General features: G+C 40.5%; 1 protein-coding gene across 10 annotated transcripts in view; it reads left to right on the forward strand.

Moving 5' to 3' along the window:
- Positions 1-26,053, forward strand: part of LDB2 (LIM domain binding 2) — a 368,095-nt gene that overhangs the window by 259,553 nt on the left and 82,489 nt on the right. For all 10 annotated transcript variants that reach the window (XM_008685804.2, XM_008685803.2, XM_040625173.1 and 7 more), the window contains exon 3: positions 24,253-24,425. In XM_008685804.2, the coding sequence (XP_008684026.1) occupies positions 24,253-24,425 (173 nt within the window). The remainder of the gene's footprint in view (positions 1-24,252; positions 24,426-26,053) is intronic.

Here is a 26,053-nt window from a genome sequence, read left to right on the forward strand (position 1 = left end):
ATCTTAGAAGCTGCCTATCACACTAGGAATCCCACCTCTTTGTCACTTAGCAGTGTGTGAACTTGGCCAAATAATCTAGTTGTTCTAAGCCTTGGTTTTTCCACCCATGAAATGGAGACAGTCATTATAAAAGACCTGATACTTAATAAATGGCAGTCAAAAGTAACCATGATGATGATGATGATGATGAATGCTAGTTTTTCTTTCCTTCTTGCTGGAAGTGGAGGTCCTCATGAGCGCCTATAGGAGTGGTCATTTGTATGGAAAGGTAAACCGAGTGGGTGAATCTAATGCTTTTAACATACACTACTAATTTTCTACCAAGCTGGAAGAGAATAAAAGCACACTGCCCCAGTAGTATGGATGACAGCAATAACCACCACATACATTTCTAGTACTTTCAGTAATGAGTTACTTTCCAGAAGCTTCCAGCACATAAACTAGGGAGTGCAAATTGGAATTATGGTATGGTAGGCATGACACTGAAGGGAATAATTCTTTAGTCACTGGCCTCTCAGTGTGACTCATGGATTGTGTCTCACTGCCAAGAAGACCTGACTATGCATAGGAAGAGGTTGAAGAGTGGGTGCTTTTTCATATAGCCTCCCCAGGAGGATTTCTTTGAATAGAAGCAGCAGCAGCCTTTAATATGGCTATGACGCACCTCTCTGTACTCAGCCTTGCGTAATGCTTGGAGAATCCTGTCTAGGGTCGCCTGGGTAGTGCAGTTGGTTAAGCGCTCGACTCTTGATTTTGGCTTAGGTCATGATGTCAGAATCATGGGATCTAGCCCTGCGTCAGGCTCTCTGTACTCAGCATGGGGTCTGCTTGTTCCTCTCCCTCTGCCTGCTGTCTCTCTCAGTCCTTAAAGAAAGAGAGAGAGAAGGAGAGAGAGGAAAGGAAGGAAGGGAGGGAGGGAGGAAGGAAGGAAGGAAGGAAGGAAGGAAGGAAGGAAGGAAGGAAGGAAGGAAGGAAATGTTAAAAAGAGAGAGAGAGAAAATCCTGGCCATAGCCCAGAGAACCCTGTCCATAGCCCTTTACCACATCCAGAGGGATTTGTTTGCTGCAATATTTACGTCCAGGTGTTAGCATCCCTTCGGAGGAGAGAGCAGGAGAAGTTTTCTCTTGATGTTCATGTGTGTTAAAAACAAGGTTGGCTGAACTTCCCTGAGAGTCATTCTAATTACATAAGGTATCTAATTACATAAGGTATCTAAAACTCACAACAGCCATTTGAAGTAGGGACTGTTGTCATTTCATTTCTAGATGACGAAATGAGACATGGTGAAGATGAGCCACTCGCACAAGTTCACACATCTAGTCAATGAAAACATGTTTGTGATGATTTGGAATAAGAGGAAGCTTTGGCCAGAGCACTGCCCACTGGAAAAGAGTACAAGTTGTACTTGCCTGACTTTTCTGAGGGCCTGGTTAGGTTTCAAGTGTATGGGATTGAGGTGTAGAATCAGTAGGATTTAGGAATAAGGTCTTTTCCAAGTTGTCAACATATGCTGCTCGCTCATGACCAATTTCATACTTTAGGCTTCCTGATGACACATCTCCCAGGGCAGTACACTGAGAGTGAGGACGACAATCGCTAGCCTTGATCTACTGCCAAACAGTGAGAGAAAGAATAAGATGCAGAGAATGAAACCCAGGGTTTAAATGGTTAGATTGGTAACAGAGGTCCAATCTCACCTGCTCTAGGGAGTCCAGGAACTGATATGTATTCCAGCTAGAATGCAGTGGTTTGGAATAGTGGATGGGGATAATAGAACACTAGGTATTCTGGCTGCTTTGTGACTTTGGACAGGCCACTTACCTTTCAGCCTCACCTCCCTCATTTGTACAAATGAGTTCATAGTGGTTCTTACCTCATAAGGTTGTGCTGTCAACAAGGTAAGGTAATACACAAAAACTTAGTTCAAATATGCAATGATTTCTGCCCACCCTCTGGGGGCCTTTCAGTATTTCAGTGCCATGTCCTATATCAACTGAGACTAGAACGACAGCATTGGACAGGATGCTCTTCATAGACCCTTCTTATTGAGCCATTCTGTGATTCCAGGACAGAGCGGAACAGAATGAAGGGTGCATGTAGACATTGTGGGAAGCAGGAATGACTTGCCTTCCTAAGAATCTTTGAGGCATCCGCCACAATAAAGGATGCTATCACAGGCGAAAGAGCGTGTCCAGATCAGGAAGTGCTTCCCTTTGCTGAAAGAAGCCACAGAAACTGTCCAGGTTCAGGACTGTGGTAAATAGTTTGTGAGTTTTCAGGGTGGCTCAGACTGCTTCCCACATGGAAACCACCCCCAGCATTCAGAAAATTTTACTGCACAAAAACATTATTGTTTTTGTGTTTTTCCCAATTGAGAAGCTGATATATTCATAGATGAGAACTCAGTGGGCATCGGAAATCCCAGCCTCTGGGTCTACCTCATTCACCCACCAAATATATATCCAGTCTACTCTTTGCCTGGTACTGTGGGACTAAGGCAGTGGGACAGAGGGCTGTAGTCCTACCTGCAGAAAGCTTACAGTCTCATGGGGATCAAGTACACAGTTCAATCCAGCATGACACATGCTCTATTGCTGGAGAGCAGAGAGAATGGCAGAAATACTGCTAAGAGACATTTGCCCCAAATTTCCTAGAGGTGGTTCTTGAAAGATAAATTAACCAGAGGAAGGTAGTGACATTCCAAGCAGGTGGAACCTCACGAACTAAGATACAGGAGTAAAGTAGAGCTATGGGGTTCGAGAAGCTGTCAGAAGTTCTGGGCAGTTAGAACCAAGAGCGTGTGTCTGTGTGTGATAGGGGGTGGGTGGTAGGCACACAGAGAGAAGCAGGAAGAATGAGGAGAAACAGGCAGACAAGTAGCAAGCAATAAGGTGGAAGAGGTAAGCAAGGACAAGCCAGGACAAGAAAGATCCTTACAAATCATATTTGAGAGTCTGGACTTCCATCTTGAAAGCCACTGAAAGATTTTAGAGACAGTGAGCTTGGCTGGATATTTTTGGCAGATGGTTAGACTAGATGATATTTAAGGTCCTTGTGTATTTAACACATCCCAAACAGAAACTATTGTATTCTCTTTGAAATGTTCTCCAGAGAAAGAAATTATTTTTTTTTAAATAGCCAACTGCATTTTTGTAGCCATTATTCACATCATGCGTCAATCTAGCATTGTTCGTCTTTCATTGTCTGTCTACAGCGTGACTGGCGCCATATTGCTGTAGTGGGGATTCCACTGTGCGCGAAGTTAAAGAAGACTGCCAGAGACTCATAACTGTCCTGCACAATAAAGAGATGGCAAAAGATAGATTATTGATTGACTGATTGATTGATTGATTGATTTGAAGCCAGATGTTCTAGATGTGTGACCTTGATCCGTTTGAGCCTCAGTGTCTTTATTTATAAAATTGGGATAATAACAATACTACCCTGTAGAGTCATTGAGAGTATTGGAGGAGTACAGGTGAAAAACTTAGTCTAATGATCAGCACATGATAAGAACTTACATGTAGCTAGCTGTTAGCATCATTCTCAGTAGTGGTAGTAGTGGTAGTAGCTGTATTGGTACCTTCTGAAATTGGCAGAAAAAATTTGTTGTAACAGCAGGGAGAGGCTGTTACGACTATCATAATACCAGTTGCAATAAAATCTCTTATATTTGGACACCTGAAATTCAAAATCATGACAATTTGACTTAGTTATGAAATTCTTTTCTCCCTAGGACCAACACCAGTTTGCTTCATGAATGAATAATAGAAAGTCTGGAGATGGCAGAGGAGATGGGGGTTGGGAGAGTGGGTGTGAAACTCTTCAAACTACATCTGTGTATACATGTCAAGTACCTTAGGCTGCTTCCTAGGCATGTATGCCGTATGATCATTATAAATGTAGCCATATTGATTCATTCAAGTGTCTCCCCAAGTATCACTTAAATTGGTAGCACTTGATAGTCATTGTGAAGAGCTTGTTTGAAAGCAATAAAATAGCATTTCTTTGCAGAACATTTTGTCCTTTCTGGTTATTTTGCACGACCTTTCTTCCCTCTTGCTTTCCTCCTTATTCTCAATGAGTGTAATTTTACTAAATTCATAGCAGTCACCATTTATTTATTTACTCAACAAATAGTTATTGAGTGCTGCTGTGTCCAGGATCCTGGCTGGGTGCTATCAAAAAGACAAAGGCCCTCCCTCTTGCAACTGACATCCTAGGCATAGGTTTGGCTTCGGAATGGAGCGGTGATAATCTTTTGGAGTTGTTCAGAAGTATCTAGAGGTACTTATAGAAAAATAAACATGATAAAATGAGGCACCGACAGAGTGATAAGTTCATCAGAGTGAGGGCATTATAAGGTTGCCAGACCTTAGGACAAAGCTTTTTTATGACATTGTTTTTGTAGAGGTTTTCACTGAAAGTACACAAATGACTCTCTTGGCACATAGAGATTTGCATGTTTTGGCCATTAATGCATGTTTTCACCCCACCCCAGATCCATAAAATTCCTTCTTCGTTCCTCAGTAATTTGATACAAATATTAACAGAGAAAACTAAGTCGTATTGAGCTGCTACCAAAAAAAAAAAAAAAAAAAGTCATAGAAATTTGAAGCCGAGAAATATTTAAATCCAGATCTGCTCCTGCCTTGCTCAAACCCCTTAATAACTTGTGTCTGTGGAGTAAAAGATGAACTCTAAAGCTTTCATTCAAAACTGCCATATGAAGTTAGCCAAGAGCTATTGTTCTTTTTGATATTTTATCTTTAATCCCCAAGGCCTCCTGAAGACCCAGGGGCTTTGGTGCGGAGGGAAAATCATACAAAAGCCATCGCCGTAACTTGAAGCACTCTGCCTCATGTCAGTGATGTGGGATTTGTACCCATCCTGGCTTTCCTTTTTAAACATATGGCTATTTCAAGTATGTCATTCAACCAATACTCAGTGAATGCCTCCTGGGTGCCAGACATTTGTACTTTTTGTTTTTATCTTTATTTGTTCCCCCTTGAAATGTATAATCCAATCTGTGGTTTCTCTGGGTCTAAATAAGCATTCACTGTTGGTTCTCCTACTGGTGCTGGCCCATTCATCTAGAAAATCAAAGTAGCCTTCCCTATCAAAAAGCTAGTTTCACTGCTCCACCGATTATTTCCTGGCTGTATGACCAAAAGAAAAGACTCATAGTAGGAAGAGGCAGGAGCTCTTTATATAGATTTATTATCCACCTGCCTAGCAGACATCATCTGTCTTTACTTCAAAGCACCTACATTTGTACTGTTGAAATACGGTTCTTAATCTGGGAAAAATCCCCAGTGTATTAATTTCGAAAATACCTTCCTAAATTTACATAATTTATTTGGAAGCGAAATTGTTAGGAGAGCCGAAATCCTTTCTATGATCATTTGAAGTGGAGGTGATTTTTATTTTGTTCTCAACACACATCTTCCGATACCCAGCAGGACTCCTCTATCCATTCAGCTAGCCAGTCATCCCATGATGATGCTTTTGGCTAGGTCTTGTTCTACACACTGGCACCAAGACTAAGACTCAGACATGAGTTCTTGCTCTCAAGGAGCTCATGTTACAAGATGCTTTTGGGGCTGCAGAAGTCCCAGGTCCACTAAAGAGTTTGGATATCTGAACCCGGATGCTGGACAGTGGTATTTGTCATTGAATCATTTGTCATGACGTCAGAGACCTACTCCTCTGTCTTGAGTCTAGAACATAATGGAGGTACCCTGGCCTGAAATTCTGTCTCGGTACTGATGTAATCACTCTGAAATGCAACGCGGTGCTGGACACGTACGAGGTGAATGAAAGCATTTGTGAAATGGAATTGGGTGGGCATTTGTTTGCTACACTCCGACTATTTGTCAGTGATTTGAGATTACAATAAGTGACATATTTTTTAACCTTTAAGGTCTGAACCAATTGAGAAATAAGATAAAAGAGATGGCCGATGTAAAAGACAGAATCCAACAAACAATTATGGAGAGCATGGCTTATATCTACAGTTATCCATGGCTTTCCTAATATTGAATCTAAGAACAGGTAGTCATCAGTGTTGTCTGCTCACCGAATAGGACAGGGTCTGCCCTGGGGATACTGAGCAGAACACGCATTACCTGTAGGGCTTATCCACACAAGAAAAGGGAGAGAAAGAGGCTGGGCTATCCACAGCCAATTTCTCCATCTGAACTTGAAACTGAGAAGATTTCTCACCTCCCTGCTTCCCCCAGGCAGAGTGAATGAAGAGGCAGAGTGAGAGGTGAGAAGTATCACCTTCTGGGGATTCCTCCATGAGGGAGAACCCTCAAGAGTCTGGAAAAACATTCCCTGGTAACACCAGTTCTCTGTTGATTTGGAACATACTTCTTACCCACTCCCTGCTCGTGTTCTTCATGTTTTATTTTAGCCTCTTCTAAGTGGCTTGGGTCTTTTAATTCTTACAACTCAGAACTTCCTTCCTTCTTGTCTGATTTCTCTTGCCTACCCCTTCTGCCTATGGACTCATCCCTTCTCCTGGATCGTATCTGCCTGGTTTGGCTCCTAATCCCAGTCTACCTGATCAGCCCTGTCTTCCAGCTGCTGGAGACACGGTGTGATGAGTGGACACATTAATTGTGTGGCAGCTGTGGCAAGCACTGCTTTGGACATCCAAGCTGTAGAGGTGCTTGAGATAGATGTGGTCCCTTCCCTCGTGGAACTTTTGGACAACCAGGGGCTAGAGAGAGGCAGCGGACAATTACACCCCAACCCTGGCAATTCTTCAGGAAGAGAAAGCAGTGCATCTGACACAGAGAAGATCCTCCCCACATTGGCTATAGATATTCAAATGTGCAATTAAAATCCCTTCAATGGTATTTAAAGTGCTGATGAAATGCTTATTCATAATATTTTTATCTCCTATTTTGATTTTTTTGTCTTTTTAAATTTTTCTGCTATTAACTTCTCTGGTAAAAGGAGGGGGGAAAAAAAGAATACAATCTTCTCAAAGTTTTATGCAGCCAGAAAAAAAAAATCAAAGATATCCACCAGCAGCTTGCAAAAACAAGAGGGAGTTCTGGGAGTTATAAAACATATGCTTGACAACTGATATTATCCACTAGCGAGATATTGTTCATATCTCCACAGCCTGAAATTGCACGAGTGGTCACCCTGGTTATCAATTCATACATGCTCACAATGGCCTGGTGGCTCTGGGAATTACCTTCTCGGATTACTGCAAATCCCTCATCTCCAACAAATTCATCATGCAAAGTCCCCACTATAATGAACCTTGGGTAAAGCGCAGCACTCAATTGTATTTTAACATGTTAAGTGGAGTGTGGGTAGTCTCAGAAATAGAACAGTTTGGGGATGTTAGAAAAAAGACTTCGCCTTTCAGATCTGTTTCCCACAATTATCTTGCCACTCGGGCCCACCGCGGTCTCGGTTGCTGGAAATTGAAGTATCTGCCCTCTCGGCAGAAGTGCCACGAGCAGAGGCTCCCACGTGGTGGAATCGAGCTCCCTTGGTCAGGGTCTGCACCCTGGAGTGATCGGCTGGGTAAAGCTGGCAGAGTTTCTGGAAATGTGGAGGTGGCCAGCGTGTTACCCAGTTGTTAGTAACAGTAAGTGGGAGTTTTTGCCTTTGCTTTGTTTTCTGAGAACCCCATCCATTCTCTTGGCAACCCGTTGTGGAGGGATCCATGATAATCGGAGCCGATGAAGACTGTGCTCCAGTACTTTATGCCACGGTCATTTTCAAGCCTGTTGAGCAGAGCAAACTATAACATACAAGTACAACTCCAGGGGCGCCTGGGTGGCACAGTGGTTAAGCGCCTGCCTTCTGCTCAGGGCGTGATCCTGGCGTTCTGGGATCGAGCCCCACATCAGGCTCCTCCACTATGAGCCTGCTTCTTCCTCTCCCACTCCCCCTGCTTGTGTTCCCTCTCTCACTGGCTGTCTCTCTCTGTCAAATAAATAAATAAAATCTTTAAAAAAAAAAAAGTACAACTCCATGTCACATTCACTCATCTGTATGAGTGTGTAGATGAGTGCATATGCATATATACATATACAAACATATATGCACACCTATATACACACATACATATATATGGGGGTGACGGTTATTGGGTGCTGGGTGCTCTCATAAGTCCTATGGGTACATATAGCATCCGTTCTCATGAAACCTACATACTAAGAGAACAAAGAGACAATTCAAATCAGGCAGAGTGTCTCTGAATATGGTCTGGGGATCACTGGCATTTAAAGCACCTAAGATACTTGTTACAACTTCCAGACCTTGGCCTCATCCCAGTCCTACTGAAGCAGATGCTTTTGGGAATAAGACCTGGGGATCTTTAGCCCCACCTGCCCCCCAGGGGTCGTTTGTTGAGAACTACTGTAATATGATAAATCCTATAATAGAGAAGTGTAGGTTGTCAGTGGAATTTGCAGGAGACACACCTAACCAGCATGGCCTGTGAAGGTCAGAGAAGGCACCTTAGAGGAAGTACTTCTCAAGTTGGGAGTTGAACAAGAGGAGAAGTTATCCAGAAAGAAATAAAGGAAGGAAGAAGAATCAGAAAGAATGCCCAGCAGAGGAAAGCCAGAGACTATGGGGAGATTTTTCAAAACATACGACCCGTAGTAACGAAGGGGCTCCAGTAAATAGAGACCAGTGTGGTGATTCCTCCATTTGTAATGCTTCCGGTGCAGTAGAAGACAAAGTTTTCCTCGGCATCTTGATAAGCTACATACATTAGTTCCATTTCCTCTTCCTGTGCTTACTTTTTTCCAGTAATGACAACACCATAGAAATCTGAACAGTTGTTTGGACATTTTGCAGGATCCAGATCTCAGATCTGGAAACTTCTGTGTGGTACTCTAGGAACGGAATCTCTGACCTCATGCCAGGAACTACGGCTACCACCAGTGAAATGGATGATTTCACATTTCCTATACAGAACCAAGGATGTCCCAAGAGAATGAAATTTCAAACATCTCCAAACTGATGGCCCATTTCTCCACTGGATGCTACCCACTTCTTAATTTTATGTTTGTTCAGGATCCAGCTTGCTGAGGTCAATTAAAGTCAGGAGGCGATGTCGGCTTGATTTAGTAAAATTGGATTCTTTGTCTGCCTTGGGTTTATCTCCTTGGGCTGGGTTGTCATTTGAATTTTATGTTTTTGTCCTTATTTCTTTCGACCATTTTTTTTTTTCCTCCTCAGGAAGGTTTTCAGTGCTAGGCTCTCTCTATCTGTTTGCAAGGAAGGTGTTTGTTTCTATAAAGTGCCTGTCCCGTCTGATCTCCATCATCTTTATGGTCTTGCATTCTGTCACTGCGGCTCATGTCTGGCCGTGGTTTGTTATGTTTTGACAGGAGTTTGTTATAAAGCTGGGGATCACGTCTCTGGCTTTGCCTTTCAAACTTTCTTCTTTACGGTAGCCATAAACCCGTGCTGCTAAAATGTTCCCTCTGAGGAGGGGTTGAAATTCTGATAACAAAAGCCTCTGGGGTAAGGAAAAGAGGGGAGGAGGGGGAGTTGGAGGGAGAAACATTTTGAAGAGACGTGAAAGTAGCCAGGTACCTACTAGCAGTCGTTCAAATGCAAACAAGAATACATACAAATTCCAAAGATTTGAGAAGACAGTAAGAGAAAGGAGGGAGCAATGTACCTAGGTTAACCTGCCCTGCTGTTTTTAATCTTTGGAATCTTGGACAAGTTGGGAACTGCCGACTTGTAAAGGGAATTAGTCCTGAGTTTGCTAGAAAGGAGGACAGCATGGTGTGCGGACCATGCGCTGACAATTGTAAATCTTCTAGCTGCCATCTTGCAAATTCCTTTTTTGAAAACGCTTAGAATCATCTTGGTTTTTGGTGTGTAGATGGTGGAATGAAGACAAGATTTATATGATCCTTGATGTTGCATCTGTATTTTAACCTTTCTTCTCCACCTCTGTAAGCAGTTATTAAATACTTGCTGTGTGCAAAGTCTTAACTGTGCATCTCCAGTTGGTAAAGTCTACTGAGCACGGCTGTGTCCTAGGAATTTGGCTAGACACTCAGTATACTTTTTCTATTTCAATGCATCCTCAAGGTCATCGAGAAAGAAAAGAATATTATCCCCATGGCACTAGCATGTGACCAGCCACCTGGGTACATAATGCATGTGTATTTATATGGGGGCTGTGGGTGGGAGGTTGCAGATAAAAAGGACAAGAGAATCCAGTCCCGTTAACTGTCCTAACACATGGCTCCCTGTAACAGTGGAAGTGGGATTTGGCCCTGTTTGTCTAATTCCAAAGCCAGTGTTTCTTGCACTACCCCAGGCTGATTCCTCTCTAATCACCTAGTGAGTAAGAAAGTGGAAGAGAGCAGAGACAGCTCATTTTCCAGGGAAGTCTGAGGACCTTTGACATGAGCAGGCAGCAAGATCTGTGTCTCTGATTTCCTAGCCCTGGGAAATAGCAAAAGGCACCGTGTCTGGCATAGGAGATGCCTCCAAGTCCCAGTTGTACCCGTCACACAGTGCCAACACGGCAGCAGATTGCTCACCGAACGATTTCTGGTGGCCTTGTCTCCCTGACCCACAATCTTCACTCATGCACAGGAGCTCAGCCAAGGATTTCCGTGGCCCTGGCCCATCTCCCCCCTTCCTAGCCCTGCCCACCTTTTTCCCTCTGTGCCTCCCCATACTTAAGTTGGTTCTTCTCCCCACACCTGTTTGGGTATATGCTTACCCTTCTTTCCTTCCTTCCACTTGCCTTCCGTCTCCCATCTTTTCTTCCTCTCTTTCTAGATTTTATTCATTATGTATTGAGCACACACTCAATACTCAGGTATGCTCCGTGTTATTTAATTCTTATGGCAAACTAATAATAATAATGAGGCTAAACTACTAGAATAACTACTGTCAATGGCCTGATGTGCATCCATGCAAAGCGCAGCCAGCCAACAGCTATTTGCTAAGTACCCACTACCTCTTCTACGTCGCTCTTGGTTCTGAGACAATAGCCAGGCACAAACAGACACAGTTCCTCCCTTCTTTGAGCTTGTATTCTTGCAGAGGAGCAGGTAACATACCAAAATAACATCACATGAGTAGTGATGATTGTTATGAAGAAAGATTAATTAGGGTATGGGGATAGAGCTTAGCCAGAGGCGAGAGCATTTTCTAGGTGATTCTAGGTGTTCTATACGACCTCCCTATGAGGCTGGCACTACTCTCATCCTCATTTGACAGAAGAGAAACCTGAGGCCAGAGTAATTAAGCCACTTGCTCAAAGTCACACAGCTGCTACGGGACAAGGCTTGGATTCCCACTCCACCAGGTCGGAGTGGCTCCATCTCCATGCTCTGAATCTTGCGGCCCTCTCCTGGGAGGAGGTCAGGCCTGGTGAGGCCCGGGAGAAGCAAGGCCAGAAGAATCCCTGGACCTTTTTATCAGTTCGTAGTAGTGACAGAGGAGAAAGGGGGGAGCCAGAGAGAAGCCAGAGCCATGCCCATCTAGATGCAGGGGCCCTGCCTCCAGGGGCATGTGGTCCAGTACAAGTATGGCGCTCCTTATCTCCTAGAGAGAGGCCATACGTGTCATTTCATCTTGAGGAGTAGAGCCACAGTCCTCTCACTGAAAGGAGACAGGCGAGTTTCAGGGAAGGGACTGTCATACAGTGATGGATCAGGATGGGGGTTCTTGATGCTCTTTGGCCCACGAGGAACGTTACCGGTGTGTGTAAGCCCTGGTAACTAGGCTGGCACCAAGGCTCGGGCAAACCAGACCCGTTCCAGAACCTGCAGAATGCCCACAGGCTTCCTTTTCTTGCCTGAGTCCTAAGCTTTTCTGAAAATCTGCACACAGCATGTGAAACTCCAACAGCTGGCGCCCATGCGGTTTTATCAAAATTGGGTGGGTGCGTTTTGGCTGTTAAGTCTTGCTGCCAGAAAGACTATGCAACATTTAATTCACTGTCAGAATGGTTGTTCCTTTTCTTGTAGACACAATCTAAGGGTCAGAGGCACAGCCCCCAGTGGACTTCTGTGGAATGTGAAGCTGACCCTCTTTTACTACTCGTTTCCAAGGATTTTTACTTCCCTGTGAAGTGCCCCTGGAATGCTGACTTGGCGTGCAAATGGAGTCCGTCTCTCTCTCCCTCCTTCCCTCCTCTTTCTTTCTTTCTTTCTTTCTTTCTTTCTTTCTTTCTTTCTTTCTTTCCCTTCCTTCCTTCCTTCTTCCTTCCTTCCTTCCTTCCTTCCTTCCTTCCTTCCTTCCTTTCTTCCTTTCTTCACTTCTCTCTCTCTCTCTTTAAAGAAGCATCCATTTTTTTTGTTGACTTCAAATGTCTATGGATTGTACACACAGATAAAATAAGGGAGATCCCCTTCAAACTAAGTAGTTTCCTCAAATAGGACGCATTTTTTACCTGCAAAACCCAAAATTAACCTTAATCCCAAAATGAATCTTTCCAAATGATTAGTCTCTAATCTTTAATTATCAGGATTATAGCATTCAGATGTGAACACTCCAGATATGGGGCCCTAAAACCTTATTTTGTCCTTCTTGTGGTTTTGATTCTCTGGCCCTAAACTCTGAAAGTGGCTTTGCCTCTGCGTTAGAAACCCGTGTGTGTGCAGAACCAGCTTGAGCTTGGCAGACTGTATCAATAGACATGCCAAGTCCACATTCATCCATGTGCCAAACATCTCTTAAGTAGCTGTTTACATCATGAATGTGCTCTGGTACTGAAATGATCAGGGAATGTTCCCGGCCTTTAGGGAACTGCAGTCACTGAAAGAAAGATGATAAAATGGGTGATTCCAGTGCAGCAGAGTAAGTCGCACGGACTATGTAAAGGGAAGTGTTACGGGGGTGATGACTTTCACTTGTACTTAGCAGAGTCCTACTCTGTGCTCAACACTGAACATGCACGATGGTGTTATGAATACTTGTAGAAGCTCGCTGAACTAGTGACTTGTAATCCTGTTTTTTTTAATAAGATTTTATTTATTTATTTGACAGAGAGAGACAGCCAGCGAGAGAGGGAACATAAGCAGGGGGAGTGGGAGAGGAAGAAGCAGGCTCCCAGTGGAGAAGCCTGATGTGGGGCTCGATCCCAGAACGCTAGGATCACGCCCTGAGCCGAAGGCAGATGCTTAACGACTGTGCCACCCAGGCGCCCCTATTCCTATTTGATACACGAAGAAACTAGGGTGTAAAAGAGCATAAATCATTTTGTCAAGATCACCCAGTGAGTAAATGGCGTAGTCAGTATGTAAATCCAGAAGTTTCACTGTGACACCCAAATTTGTAATCGCTTGCTCAGCCAGAGGACACGGTGCTGGAGACAAGGTATGAGGAGGCCTAGGACATGGAATGAAGCAGAAGAGGGAAGTCTAGGAGCATGAAGCAGAGGATGCTTCAGGGGCAAAAGTTTTGAGAAGCTCAGCACAGGAATCACTGGGAAGTGGGTGGGATTGAAGTAGAGTCAAAAGAAAGGTGGTGGAGACAGCCCGTTTGTTACTTTAATTCCGCAAACCGTTCCCTTGCCTTCAAAATCCACTCTAAAAGGTCGTATTTTATTAGCTTCTATTTTGGTGACCACTTAACACCTTAGAGGGAGCATCGTGTACAATATCCAGCCCAGAGGGAAGGCCCCGTCCTACCCAAGTCTACGTCTCTCTGCAGGGAGGAAATCATCTCTTGGCATTCATTGCAAAAGGTTGCCAAGCTCTGCTTTCTATTAAGTTTGGAATCACACACATTTGTCTGTTTCTCTGGCAACATTTCTCTAACTCCATTGAATTGTGCTGATATTAAAACACAAAAATGGAATGACTTGTGGTGTCCCCCTGGGTTTGAGTTTGAGAAGGCCCAATAAATCATATTGAAATAATTTCATAAGAATTCTTGACATTTGGCACCTTTGAAAAATCAAAGAATGGAGTCTTTCTCACTTCTCTTTCCTGGAGCCATTTTTTCCTTTAGCCAAGTGAATGGGTTTGGGGTGAAAAATTCCAAAAACAAAACAAAACATGTGAACCATCTGAAAACATCAAATGTGGATGATTCACCCAGAGTAATAACCACATGAGCTGGATTAACTACTTAATTTCACCATTGACATCTAGATAAAGTTTTGAGGACTTGAGGCCTGCCACTGTCCCTTTGTAAGGGACACACTTTGTGACCTGAATGGCTAAATAAATAAATAAATAAATAAATAAATAAATAAAAATATGTATAAAAACTTGACAATATTCAGTGTTGGTGAAGTTGTGAGTAAAACATTTAGTACTATCAGGGCCAACTGGTCACAGCATTTGGAAGGGTGATTGCTGGTAACTAGTTAAATAAAATACATATATATATGTATATATATCTTTTCCCCCTCTCAGCATCTACCCTGTTGGAAAGGGTTGAAAAACAATCCCTGTGTCCCTCACCATGGGAATGTCTAAATAACCTGTGAAAGAGCTGTACTTTGGAATATGATGCAGTGTTTAAAATCAATGAATTAACCTTAAAGCTCAAAAATATATCGTTGACTGAAAAACAACAGGTTCCATATGGATACATTTATTATGATGACTTCTATGTAAAACAAGACAAAAAGCACTCACACAAAATGATATGTGTTTTCTTATGGGGACATATATGGAGATAAATGTATAATTTCAAAATCTAGAAGGCTACATAACATACTGATAACAAAGGTAACCTAGGAAGGGGTGAAGTCACTGACACTGGTGGGTACAGGGTGCTCATGGAAACTTTAGACTTCTTAGCAATTGTATTAGTAAACCCTAGCAGCTTAGACAAATAAATCTTGAAATTTCAGTGGCTTAACACAATAGAAAAGTGATTTATGCTCCAAAGTCCAAATGGGTTTTCCCAATATGTAGCAGCTGTCTTTCTGATAGCAACTCAGGGACCCAAAGCTCCTCTCGTCTCCTGGTTCTTCCACCCCTGAGGTTCCATGGAATCCCTTGCTGAGTCTGCAGCATCTGTCAGAGGTGGGAAAGAGTGTGCCAGTTACACAAAGGATGGTTTTACTTGTCATGTCTGGAAGTTGAATTTTCCTTCTTGATGTCTACTTGATTGAAAAAAATGAAATAATGGAAATGTTCATTGGACACTGGTTACCACTCATCACATGGCAGCACCCAACTATAGGGAGTTTAGAAAGTGAGGGCTGGCTCTATGCCTAGACAAAGATATCAGAGCTAGTGAACAGTGAGTTTCTGCAACAGTAATGTGTTAATTTTTGCATGTGTATTACTTACACAATTTGAAAATTAATAAAAATCAAATTCAGGCATAAAAATAAACCAATGTTGGTTGATTACCGGAAGAATACTACTTTACCCCACCTTGGCTCCATGTAGCTATGCGGTTTTACTTCCCTGGCTATCGCATTCCTCTGCAGTAAAATGAGGGTGTGGAATCTAATCATGGATAACCTAATTGCATTTATTAAATAATTGTTAGTATTTTGTATTATATTTTTTCCACATATGTTAAGTGCTATTCATAATCACTAATCAGGAGCTAATCAGTATCACCATGAGTTGAGTTCATTCCTACTGAAATCAGAGAAACATGCTAAGCATAGTCTTTGTTTTAATGGTATTTTTGAAATATGGAACTATCTAGAGGTACATTTTAAAATCTTTAGAACCCACTGGAATTAGAAAATGCGACTGGGAATCACCAGACTAAACTTGAGGTCTTCTCTGGCTCTAACGTTCCAATTTTATAGCTAAGATAGTGCCTTATAGGGGACACCACTTGTGTGGATATTTGTTAAAGGAATGAGTGAATCCGTAAGTTGAATTTATGCAAAAGTTTATACAAAAATGTATGTGTGTATGTGTGCACAAGAGAGAGCAAGGTTTATACTGAGTAAAACATTATTCAATAATTGAAAAGATATTAATAGATAGCTTTCTAAGGGAAATTAGACCACCAATTCAGCAGTAACTGAGAAGGCATTTGATCAAATTAAACATCCATCAGTATAAAAAAGAAGAAAATCATAAAAACAAAGATTGGAAGAGTAATTTGATTTTCTTTCCATTATAAGTAATATGATCTGATCTCAAATCAGCATATAGCACTTCCCCTAATCCAAGAGGTGTTCCCTAAAAAATTCAGGGAAAAGAAAGAAAATCTGCTACTTGCCCCTCATCATTTAATACTTTTTCCTAGAAGTTCTCTTCTAACCATTGCAATAGGATGAGAAAGTAATGCTATAAATACACTGGAAAAGAAGAAAGGAACAAAACTCTCCATATTTGGGAATGATAGATTTCTTCACCTAGAAAACTTGCAAAAGTCTTCCAAAAAACTTATTTATAAGAGCATTCTATTAAGCATCTGTGTTACAAATAGAAATATAATGAAAAAATTGCATTATCCATTCAGCATAACTAAAATATTTAAGAATTATCTTAACAAGAAATGTCAGCTGTTTGTATATAGAAAACTACAGAATTACTTTGTGGTAAAGATACAGACTTAAATGGATAAACATTTCATATTCCTGTATGGGAAGATTGGGTATTTTAAAGATGCCAACTCTTTCTCAGTAAATCAAATTGAATTTAAATTAACCTCTTTCCAACTTTGGAGTTGGGGAGAAGGAATTTGACAAAATTATCATAAGGTTCATCTTGAAGAATAGAATATTGTTATGAAAATGTTGAAATAAAAAGTATACAGAGGGCAGAAACAAATCCATCAGTTGTAAACTGCATGCTAAAATTTGGATAACTAAAAGAATATTGTACTGTCACCAGAAAATAGTGAGACTAGTCTCTGTAATGGAGTTCATCCAGACAAGACCGTCTAAGACCAATAAATATATAATATCTGGTCTAGGCAGCAGTCCTCATCATGGGAAATGCTAGTGATGCTCCCTGACACATGCTATTCCCTTGCCCCCCCACCCCGTGCCTAATTGATGTCTATTCACCCTTTAGTTTAGATCTTACTCTAACACCTTTTTGACCCTGTACCAGCCCATAGGGCATCAGTAACTAGCGCATGGCCTTATTCTGTGAATCAGTAAAGGATTTCAGTTTCATACCCAGAGGACGTTGACTCGTGGTAAGAGGTCCAGCCATAGCTGTGGACGATTCCTGCCCTATGCTATTGTCTGTACCTTGGATAAAGGGATAAAAGAATTTTGCCCACAATGAAAGACACACATCTGAGAGAAATACCCTGTGGTATGGCTGACAGAATTAGAACACAATATTACCTGAATATGCCAAAGTACTTGCTGAATTAAATGAGATGAAACGAGGCATACTTACCTGTAAGTTTCTACAACTTGATCAGAAGTTCCCTAACAGCAAGATGGGGTCTACCGTGGTCATCATTATTTCTCTAACATCTAGTGCAAGGTGGTTCACTAAAGTGTTAGTCCAGTTATTAAAATGTTTGAGAGGTAGAAAATCGAAGTAAAAACACCTATTAGATTTCTAGGAGGATCAAATATATTTTATGGAGTTTTGGGATTTTGTTGGCAGATGAATAATACATTTAAGAAGAATAGAATACGGGGCGCCTGCATGGTTCAGCGGGTTAAGCCTCTGACTTTAGCTCATGTCATGATCTCAGGGTCCTGGGATTGAGCCCTGTGAGGGGCTCCCAGCTCAGCGGCAGAGCCAGCTTGTCCCCTTCCCTCTGTCCTTCCCCCCTGCTCATGCTGATGGACTCTCGTTCTATCTCTCAAATAAATACATAAAATATTTTTTTTAAAGAAGAGTAGAATATGTTCATCAGATCTTATCCTTGGCTAAAATTTTCCAGTGAGATCTCGTTGCACTAAGAATAAATTGCAAGCCATTTGCTATGGCCTAGAAAGCTCCACATAATCTGGTCCTGCCTCTTTTTTTTCCTGAGCTCATCTGTTATCTCATTCTCCTGACTGTGCACCTGCCACACTGCCTTCTTTCTGATACTAGGACACACCAAGCTCATTCAACCCAAACTCATTCCTGTCCTAGGGCTTTTGCTCTTGCTGGTGCCTGGGCCTGGACCATTTTGTTCCCTGATCTTCACATGTCCTTGTGCAGTCAGGGATCAGCTCCATTACCACCTCCTCACTGCAGCCTTCCAGGCCAACCCGTCTAAACCAGCTTGCCCTCCCTCACCACCAAGTTTATTCTGCTGCTTCACTCACCTGCTGTTAGTGTCCAGTCCCTAGAACAATGTCTGGCCCATAGTTGGTACTTAATAAGCATCTGTTAAATAATGAATCTTTGAAAGAGTAAGAGAGGTAAGATACTTAAATCAAATAGCTTTGGTTAAGAAAAGAAGTAAAAGGTGTTGGCATTAGAGGTATGTTAATAAAAGATTTCAAATGTCAACTTATGAAAGTAAAGTTATTTGACCTGCTTTCCCTTCAAGACAAAGGAACCTCCATCACCCCCCATTTAATTTCAAGCCTGTTTTATTTCCTTTGTTTTGGCTTTTATAATGGTTATTTACTATAAATGAAATCACCAGTATTGTTTATCATCTCCATTTACATGTTAGCATAATGAATTCACTGATTTCTGAATACACGTAAGTTTAAGTTTAATGAATCTTTGTGTTTATTATTTATCTCAGTAGTTGAATTTCCATGTGGATTTCTGAAGTACTGCAGCCTTAGAACAACTAGATAAAACTATGCAGATTCAGACAAGCAATGTATCCTTATCATATTTACAAAAAAAGTTTTTAAAACTATAGTAATTGATGATTTTATTATAATTAACTTTGCCTAATTAAAAACACAAATGTGTAGTTGTATGGTTTTCTGTTTCCAATGAGGAGAAAAATCATTAGTTAAGTAATTGCCAAGTGTTAAGTGGTACTAATAGTAATACATCTTCTTATTCCACAATTTAATTATGGTTCTCAACCCTTTTCATTTTTTTGAAGTGAATTGTCCTTGAAAGATAGAAATTACAGGCATTTAGAATAGTAGATGATCGCCCCAAATCAAAAAGTCATAGCATTAGACAGTATTTTCTCAAAGGACTTGGAGAACTTCAGAGCACTTAAGATCTGCACATTAGAAGTGCAGTCTGGCAAGGGTATTTATACCTAATAAGCTGTCAGAGAATTAGAGTCTCAAGATAAGGAGCAATTGCTATGTTGATTTGCATAGAAGTGTTCAAGTATGTCTGTTTCACCACAATCTCACTAGGTTTTTGTTTTAATGTTTTCATTATTATTTTATTTTATACTTTGATTACTATTTTGAACATTTCCCCATATGATTATTTTCTACTGCTAATCTCTTTCATGTGAACTACCTATATACATTCTTAAGAGTTTAAGAAAAGTGTTTCACAATGATTAATAGAGATGAAATGCTCAAAACAACAGATGCATAGTAGTTTATATCTTCTCAATGATTAAAGAGTTCTCAGTATGTACCATTTGGCTTCTAAATGGTGGGAAATCAGCTAATATCTACAAGTATCATGTAGCTATCCTAATATCCACAAGTAACACCTACGAGAAAAGATGGGAGTTAGATACTGCTCTCCAGCACCACCAGCCTACCAACCCCAATAGCAAGAGCTTCTGGAAAATGGGGGTTGATGGTGGGGAACAAAACAGAACAACGAAAGCCTCCCAAGGAACTGGAATTCAGAGCTTAATATCTAAATTAGCTATGAGTAAATTTTTAGCCATCTCTAAATGCTTACCTACAATGTAGAGTATTATTTAGACATTCTTTATACACATTTCAGGCTCCTGAATAATTCAATCTGTCATTTTCTTGTCTTTCATAAGTCTATAGATAAATAATATATGTTGTATTGAACTTCCTTATATTTCACTCAGAGAAAATCTTGTGCTTTCATGTTCACCATGTACTTCTTCTCAGCTTTTGGAACTTTGACCTAACTGTGTAAGAAAAGTGGAACTTCCTTTATAATCCACTATAGTCTTAATCTCTGTTCAAGAATGTTTGAAGATGTAATCCTTTTCATGGGAGCACAATGTAGATTTAGGTATATCAATACTTAAATTATTTTTAATTCCAAGGATTAAAGTATAAACGTAAAATGTAGGTGTGGCGTATGCATATGACAGTATAAAATTTGAATAGGTTCAGAGTTGGTGTGTCTGCTGAGTTAGGGGACCCATATCTAACTCTGAAGAATTCACTGATTCAAAGTCATGTCTATTAGGCTGTGCAGTACAGTTGCATGATTTACTAAATTAAAAGGACATTTTAATCTTCTCAGTGCTTCAAAAATAATAAAATTGTACATTGAAATCAGGATTCAGAGAGAAACTGGCAAAGAGTTCAAAATCACAAATTCGTTTTTTTAATCTATTATCACATTGTATTATAGATGCTTACCTATTTGTTAACTTTCTTGTTAGAACTGAGTGAAAGACAGAGACAAAAATCTATTTTTCTGTTTCCAGCACCTACCAAGGAGCTTTACGCCTACTCTGGCTCCGTGAATGTTTATAGAAGAAATCAATGAATGAGTTATAGAGTGATTTCCTCAAGCACATGTGATTTTTTTTCTGGTTATTTGTCCCCTTCACTGCACATTATTTATATATTGCTTGTTGTGTGTGTGTTAGATTTTATATATACTCCCTTGTAGAACAAAAACTCTTTGGCAAAGATCACCTCTGTGGAATAATCGCGCCCAAAGATGTCCAGTCCTAGTACTTGGCACATGTGAATATGTTACCTTGTGACGGTAGATTATCCTGGATTATTTGGGTGGGTCTAATGCAATCACAAGGGTTCTGAAAAGTGGAAGAGGGAAGCAGACGAGGAAGACTCCAACCGCTATTGCTGGCTTGGCTAATGTAGGGAGGGGACATGGCCAAGGAAAGCAGCCAGCCTCTAGATGCTGGAAAAAGCAAGAAAACAGATTCTCCCCTATAGCCTTTGGAAAGGAACACGGCCCTACTGACACCTTGATTTTAGCTCAGCAAGACCCATGTCAGATTGTCAGGAACTATGAGATAATCGATAAAGAGAGTTTAAGCCATTAAGTTTGTAGTAATTTGTTAGAGCAGGAATAGAAGCTGAATACAGTCTCTGACACACCTTTTGTATCCCCTTCAGCTACTGACACAGGATGTGACACAAAAAGACTCAGCTATCTCTTATAGTTAATTTTTCTCATCACTTCCTTTTTCTTTTACATTAGCGTTTGTTACCCCATTCCGTGCTGGAGTGGGACAGCATTAATCAGGATTCGTCTGTTCTCAAATGACAGAAAGCTAACACAAACCCGCTTAAGCAAAAGAAGCGGGACCTCCAAGGGATGGAACTGGGTTTCAGTCCTAACTCTAATGAGGTCCCAAATCAGTCCACAAAGATTTCCTGTCTCTCTATTCTGCTTTCCTCTCTATGCAAGCTTCTGTGTTTCTATGATTCACATTTTCAGTGGCAAGATTGCCCTCTTTGTCTTTCAGGAAGGGATTCTAAGTTGACCATCTTTGTAGTTTAGGAGGTTGAAAGGTGCTACGATTATCCACTGTTACATTAAAAACTTGTTGGCTAAAAGTACAAATATTTATTTTATTTACTCATGGTTCTGCAATTTGGACAAAGCTATGGGGGACAGCTCATATCCACTTCACGTGACATCAGCCTGAGGCAGCTAATTGGAGCTCAAAGATTCCCTTCCAAGATGGCCTCACTCATGCAAGTTGGTGCTGGCTGTTTGCTGGTAGCTCAACGGGGGTTGTCAGCTGGAAGACTCGGTTCTTCATGTGACTGCTCCAAATGGTTGGGCTTCTCACAGTAGGGCAGTCTTAGAGTAGTTGAACTTCGTACATGGCCACTGACTTCCTACCCAGGTGCAAAGTAGAAGCTTCTCTAGAGGCCTCTTTAAGATTTAGCCCAAAACTGATACAAGGGCACATGCCTCCTTCTATTGGTTAAAGCGGACCACAGAGCCCAGTCCAGATTTGAGGAGAGGAGACTACGTCCACAAAGATGTGAATGCCATTGTCGTGGTTCAGTGGGGCCACAGTAGCAGTCTACCACAGTGGATAATGGAGCTTTGTGAGTGATGGTCCACACGAGACCATGCAGGAAATAAATCGTGAGGGCTATCCCACAAAGAAAAGGGGCTGAACACAAACCTCAGGTATCCCTAACAATCGGTTTCAGGAGTGCTAGAAAGTACTAAATAAAGGAAAGCTGCATTCCCCTCTAAGTATATTTACTATACAGTTTGTACATTTTCTGGAGTTGGAGAGGTAATTCAAAATTGAGGTTTAAAGTTAAGAAGCTGCAACCTTGTTCCCTATTCGATTTTTTTATTCTGTGAATGAAAATGATGATAATATAGCAGATACTACTACGAAGGAATTAAATGGCACAGGACTCATGACGAATAAACTACGATGTGGCTAATCCAGTGGTGTTTATTTGCAGTAACCTTTTTAATGTGACAATTCCTTGGATATTGTAGTGAAATATTTTCACCCTACATCTACATTTTTATGGTTTGTGTTTATTCTTCACAGTACAGATCCCAAAATGTCAAATTGTTAGAGCTGTTTTATGGAAATTAGTTTTAGGTTAGACTATTTGAAATGCATTAAATTAATTTTATCTGTTTAGCAAAGTACAATAAGGTTTTTCGCATTAACAAAGTTTTCTTTATAATATCAGCTGTGTGTGTTTAATGACATGGTGGACTCAAACCACTCTTGTTTGAATTTTATATTTAGCAAGTGAACATACGCTGTTGGGGATTAAGCAGTATTTGGAAAATGTATGTGTGAGGATTATTTAGGATGGAATTGCCAAAAATCCTGGAATATTTAATACACACTTGTTGATTGATTTTACTGCAATAAATATGAAGCAATAACAACTATATAAATTATTCAGAGACTAGTCATCCACAGCAGGATTCTTTAGAGATTACTTCAGAAAACAGTTTGGCAGGATATTCTTTTTATAGTTGTTTTTTTTCCCCCCAAATCCATGTACAAAAGAGATATAGATCCATATGGAATGGATTAACATTGATTCTTTTAAAATGAAATTAAACATTTTAAAACATTCAAGTGAAGATTGTATGATCTTTCCTACTAAAGCTCTCTTTGGTAATTTATTTATCTTAAATATTATTTTTGTCTTTCAGGAGGCATTATATAGCGAATGTAAGAGATTTATTAAAAACCTTGGATCGCTTGAGAGTGCTTTAGTACTTTGCCTCAAAATCTGCACATAGGCAAAATTCCTGATATTATGAGTTGGGATTTTCAGTTTAAGAGGATTTAAAATCTCTGCTGAAGCAAGGGCTTGTTAGGTGTTTCTAAGCATCATATATCAGAGTGACCCAGCTACTTACCAGTCGTTCAAACTAAAATGGGGCAGGACAGGACACATGGAATCATAGAGACCTATTTAGACCAAGTAGAAGGTACCAAGTTCTCTTAAAATTGGCCTTTTTCTTTTTCTAGAAAGATAACCAGCTCCAGAAGCAGATAGAATAATCAGTATTTACATAGGTATGGACCTCTTTGTATATGCAGATCCAAGTTACTTTTTAAAGATTCTCAATCCTTAAAGCAGTTGGAGACATAGTGTTGGAAAGAGTAAATGTTTGCAGATTTGGAATGAGAGACCCCAATTATCTACTTTTAAGTCATGTGACTTTGATAGAGTCCCAATGACCTCTTTTTGTTTTTGTTTTTTTTGCATAATAATCCTTTTGGTTTCCAGTTCCCCACTATCTTGAGGTTGTTCTGAAGATCCAGTGAAAGAATGCCAAAATACTTTACATACTGCAAAGCATTACATTATTAAAATTCACATTATGACTACTATTACTAATAAAACATGATCAGATGACTGGCCTATAAACAATTCACTGAAAAATTCAAGTCGATTGGATGTGTTTTATTTTTTTTTAAATATGTTCATTTAGAGGATACTTATGAGACCCAAAGTAGTCAATGCTTTTGTTCCTGTTATTTTTAAAGCACTAACCCTTACATTATTGACTTTCAATGGACACAAATCTGGAGGGATGAATGGACAAATTTTTTCTGAGCAGTTGGGGATTTTATTTCACTAACTGCAACCCAAAAGGAAGGGTCATGGCTGTTTATAAAAGAAAGAAATTTACCTCCTGGTATGATTGATTTCTTGAGATGATTTGTATCCAGTTGGAGTTCTGGCAATGGTGTGGGGTGCAAGGGGCCATTGGATATTTTTGTTAATGGTTTATTTCTCTGTGTTTCTCTCCCAGCTATCGGCAGGACCCTTATCCCTCGTTACTTTAGCACTGTGTTTGAAGGAGGGGTGACCGACCTGTATTACATCCTCAAACACTCAAAAGAGTCATACCACAACTCATCCATCACAGTGGACTGCGACCAGTGTGCTATGGTCACCCAGCATGGGAAGCCCATGTTTACCAAGGTACAGAACATACTCAGCAACACGGCTTGTTCTTCTGTGGGTGTACTGAAGGATAATAATTATGCTTTTCTTCCCGAACTTTGAGCTGATTTCTCACATCTCAGACACTCTCAGCTCTATGACATAATCTCTTTTGTCTGTGACGTGGCTAGACTCTTGGTGAACACTGTTCTAAGATGTGTGCATGTAATACAGAGTGAATATGAGAGAGCCTCAAAACTAAGAGAGACAGGGTTTTGGCTGCCTGTTAAACTCAGGTTTCTAAATTAGAATTTTGACTGTTAAACAAAGAATCTTCTACAGCGAAAAGAACATTCTCCCATTGTTGTGTGGTCAGCAGTTGTGTTTTGTTTCTAAAATTAAATACTTTTTAAAGCTAAATTTAAATGTTAACAAATGGGGAGAAAAAGCAACTAATTACAAGTCAACTAGTTGTAACCTTTAAGGAACATAAAAACATAAAAATATAAATGGACTAGGGAATTCAGAGTTTAAAGTTTGTTTCCCGAAATTCTGAGAAGTTTTGTGGTTGGTCAGTCATCAAGTGAGCACAGTAGAGTCAAAAGTTGGTTGTGAGAAAGTGGGTGGAGGACTGGGTAACATGATCTATGAGGCACAATTCAAGGCCCTATGAAGGATGTGAAGTGAAAGAGAATGTCTTCTGTAAGTTCTCCACCTATGACCCTTCCCATCCACAGACAATCAACTTGTGGAATATTCCCTCTGGGCAAAGACCTTTCTAGAACACTACAGACAACCCCTTTATGTCCTCTCTCAAGTAGCAAAATTAGTAAGAACAAATATTTAGCCAGAGAATCTGACAAACAGAAGGTTATGTTAATGAAGACTAGTTATTGCATTTTGACGAAGACTCAACGTGAAACTAATCTGTAATATTAATGACAGCAGCTATCTCTTCTAGTTGAAAACACACCTGACAATCCTCCCTTCATAGCTGAGAAGTTGAGTTATCAGGGTTAATTGCAAAAGCCCCAATTACAAGACGGAAGATGTGTTTGTTACTCGTGCACAGTATTGCCAAAAGAATAAAAATAAAATTTTTATCATTGAAAGTATCTGCTGATGTTGCTGGTACAACTCCATCTTCCCAGTTGCTCACAATGATGTAAAAAACCAAAGGCTAAGGAAACGGTGGTAAAATACAAAAGCAGATCATCCAATGCCATTGATTTCGGGGTATCTTGATTTCGTCAATAGACATTTTAAATGTGGGGCAGAAGTTGGGTTTTTGTCTTTCTTCCTTTTTAACAGTTGAACAGAAAGAGAGATTGCCAATCAGAAACAAAGAATATTCCCACTGTATGCAGAAGTCCGTGCTGGGAGGAGTTTTGTTACGTGGAAAGGGATGATCACCTGGATGATGGTGTAATCTGCCAATGTCTCACTTCATTTTGGAGATGTAAAATATTTACATAATCTTGTATCTCAGATGGATAACACAACCTATTTCAAATGTTAGGAAGTCAGAGCCCCACAGAGAAAAGCTTTCTCTGCCAGCTCATTATTGTTTTTTTGTTTTGTTTTGTTTTTGTCTAGACTTAGCATTATGTTTAGGTAATCAAGAAAAACACGCCAATTCCTTCTGGTTTAAGGGGAAAAAGAAATCC

The sequence above is a fragment of the Ursus maritimus genome, unplaced genomic scaffold, assembly GCF_017311325.1.
Source record: "Ursus maritimus isolate PB19 unplaced genomic scaffold, ASM1731132v1 scaffold_8, whole genome shotgun sequence".
Classification (NCBI taxonomy): Eukaryota; Metazoa; Chordata; class Mammalia; order Carnivora; family Ursidae; genus Ursus; species Ursus maritimus.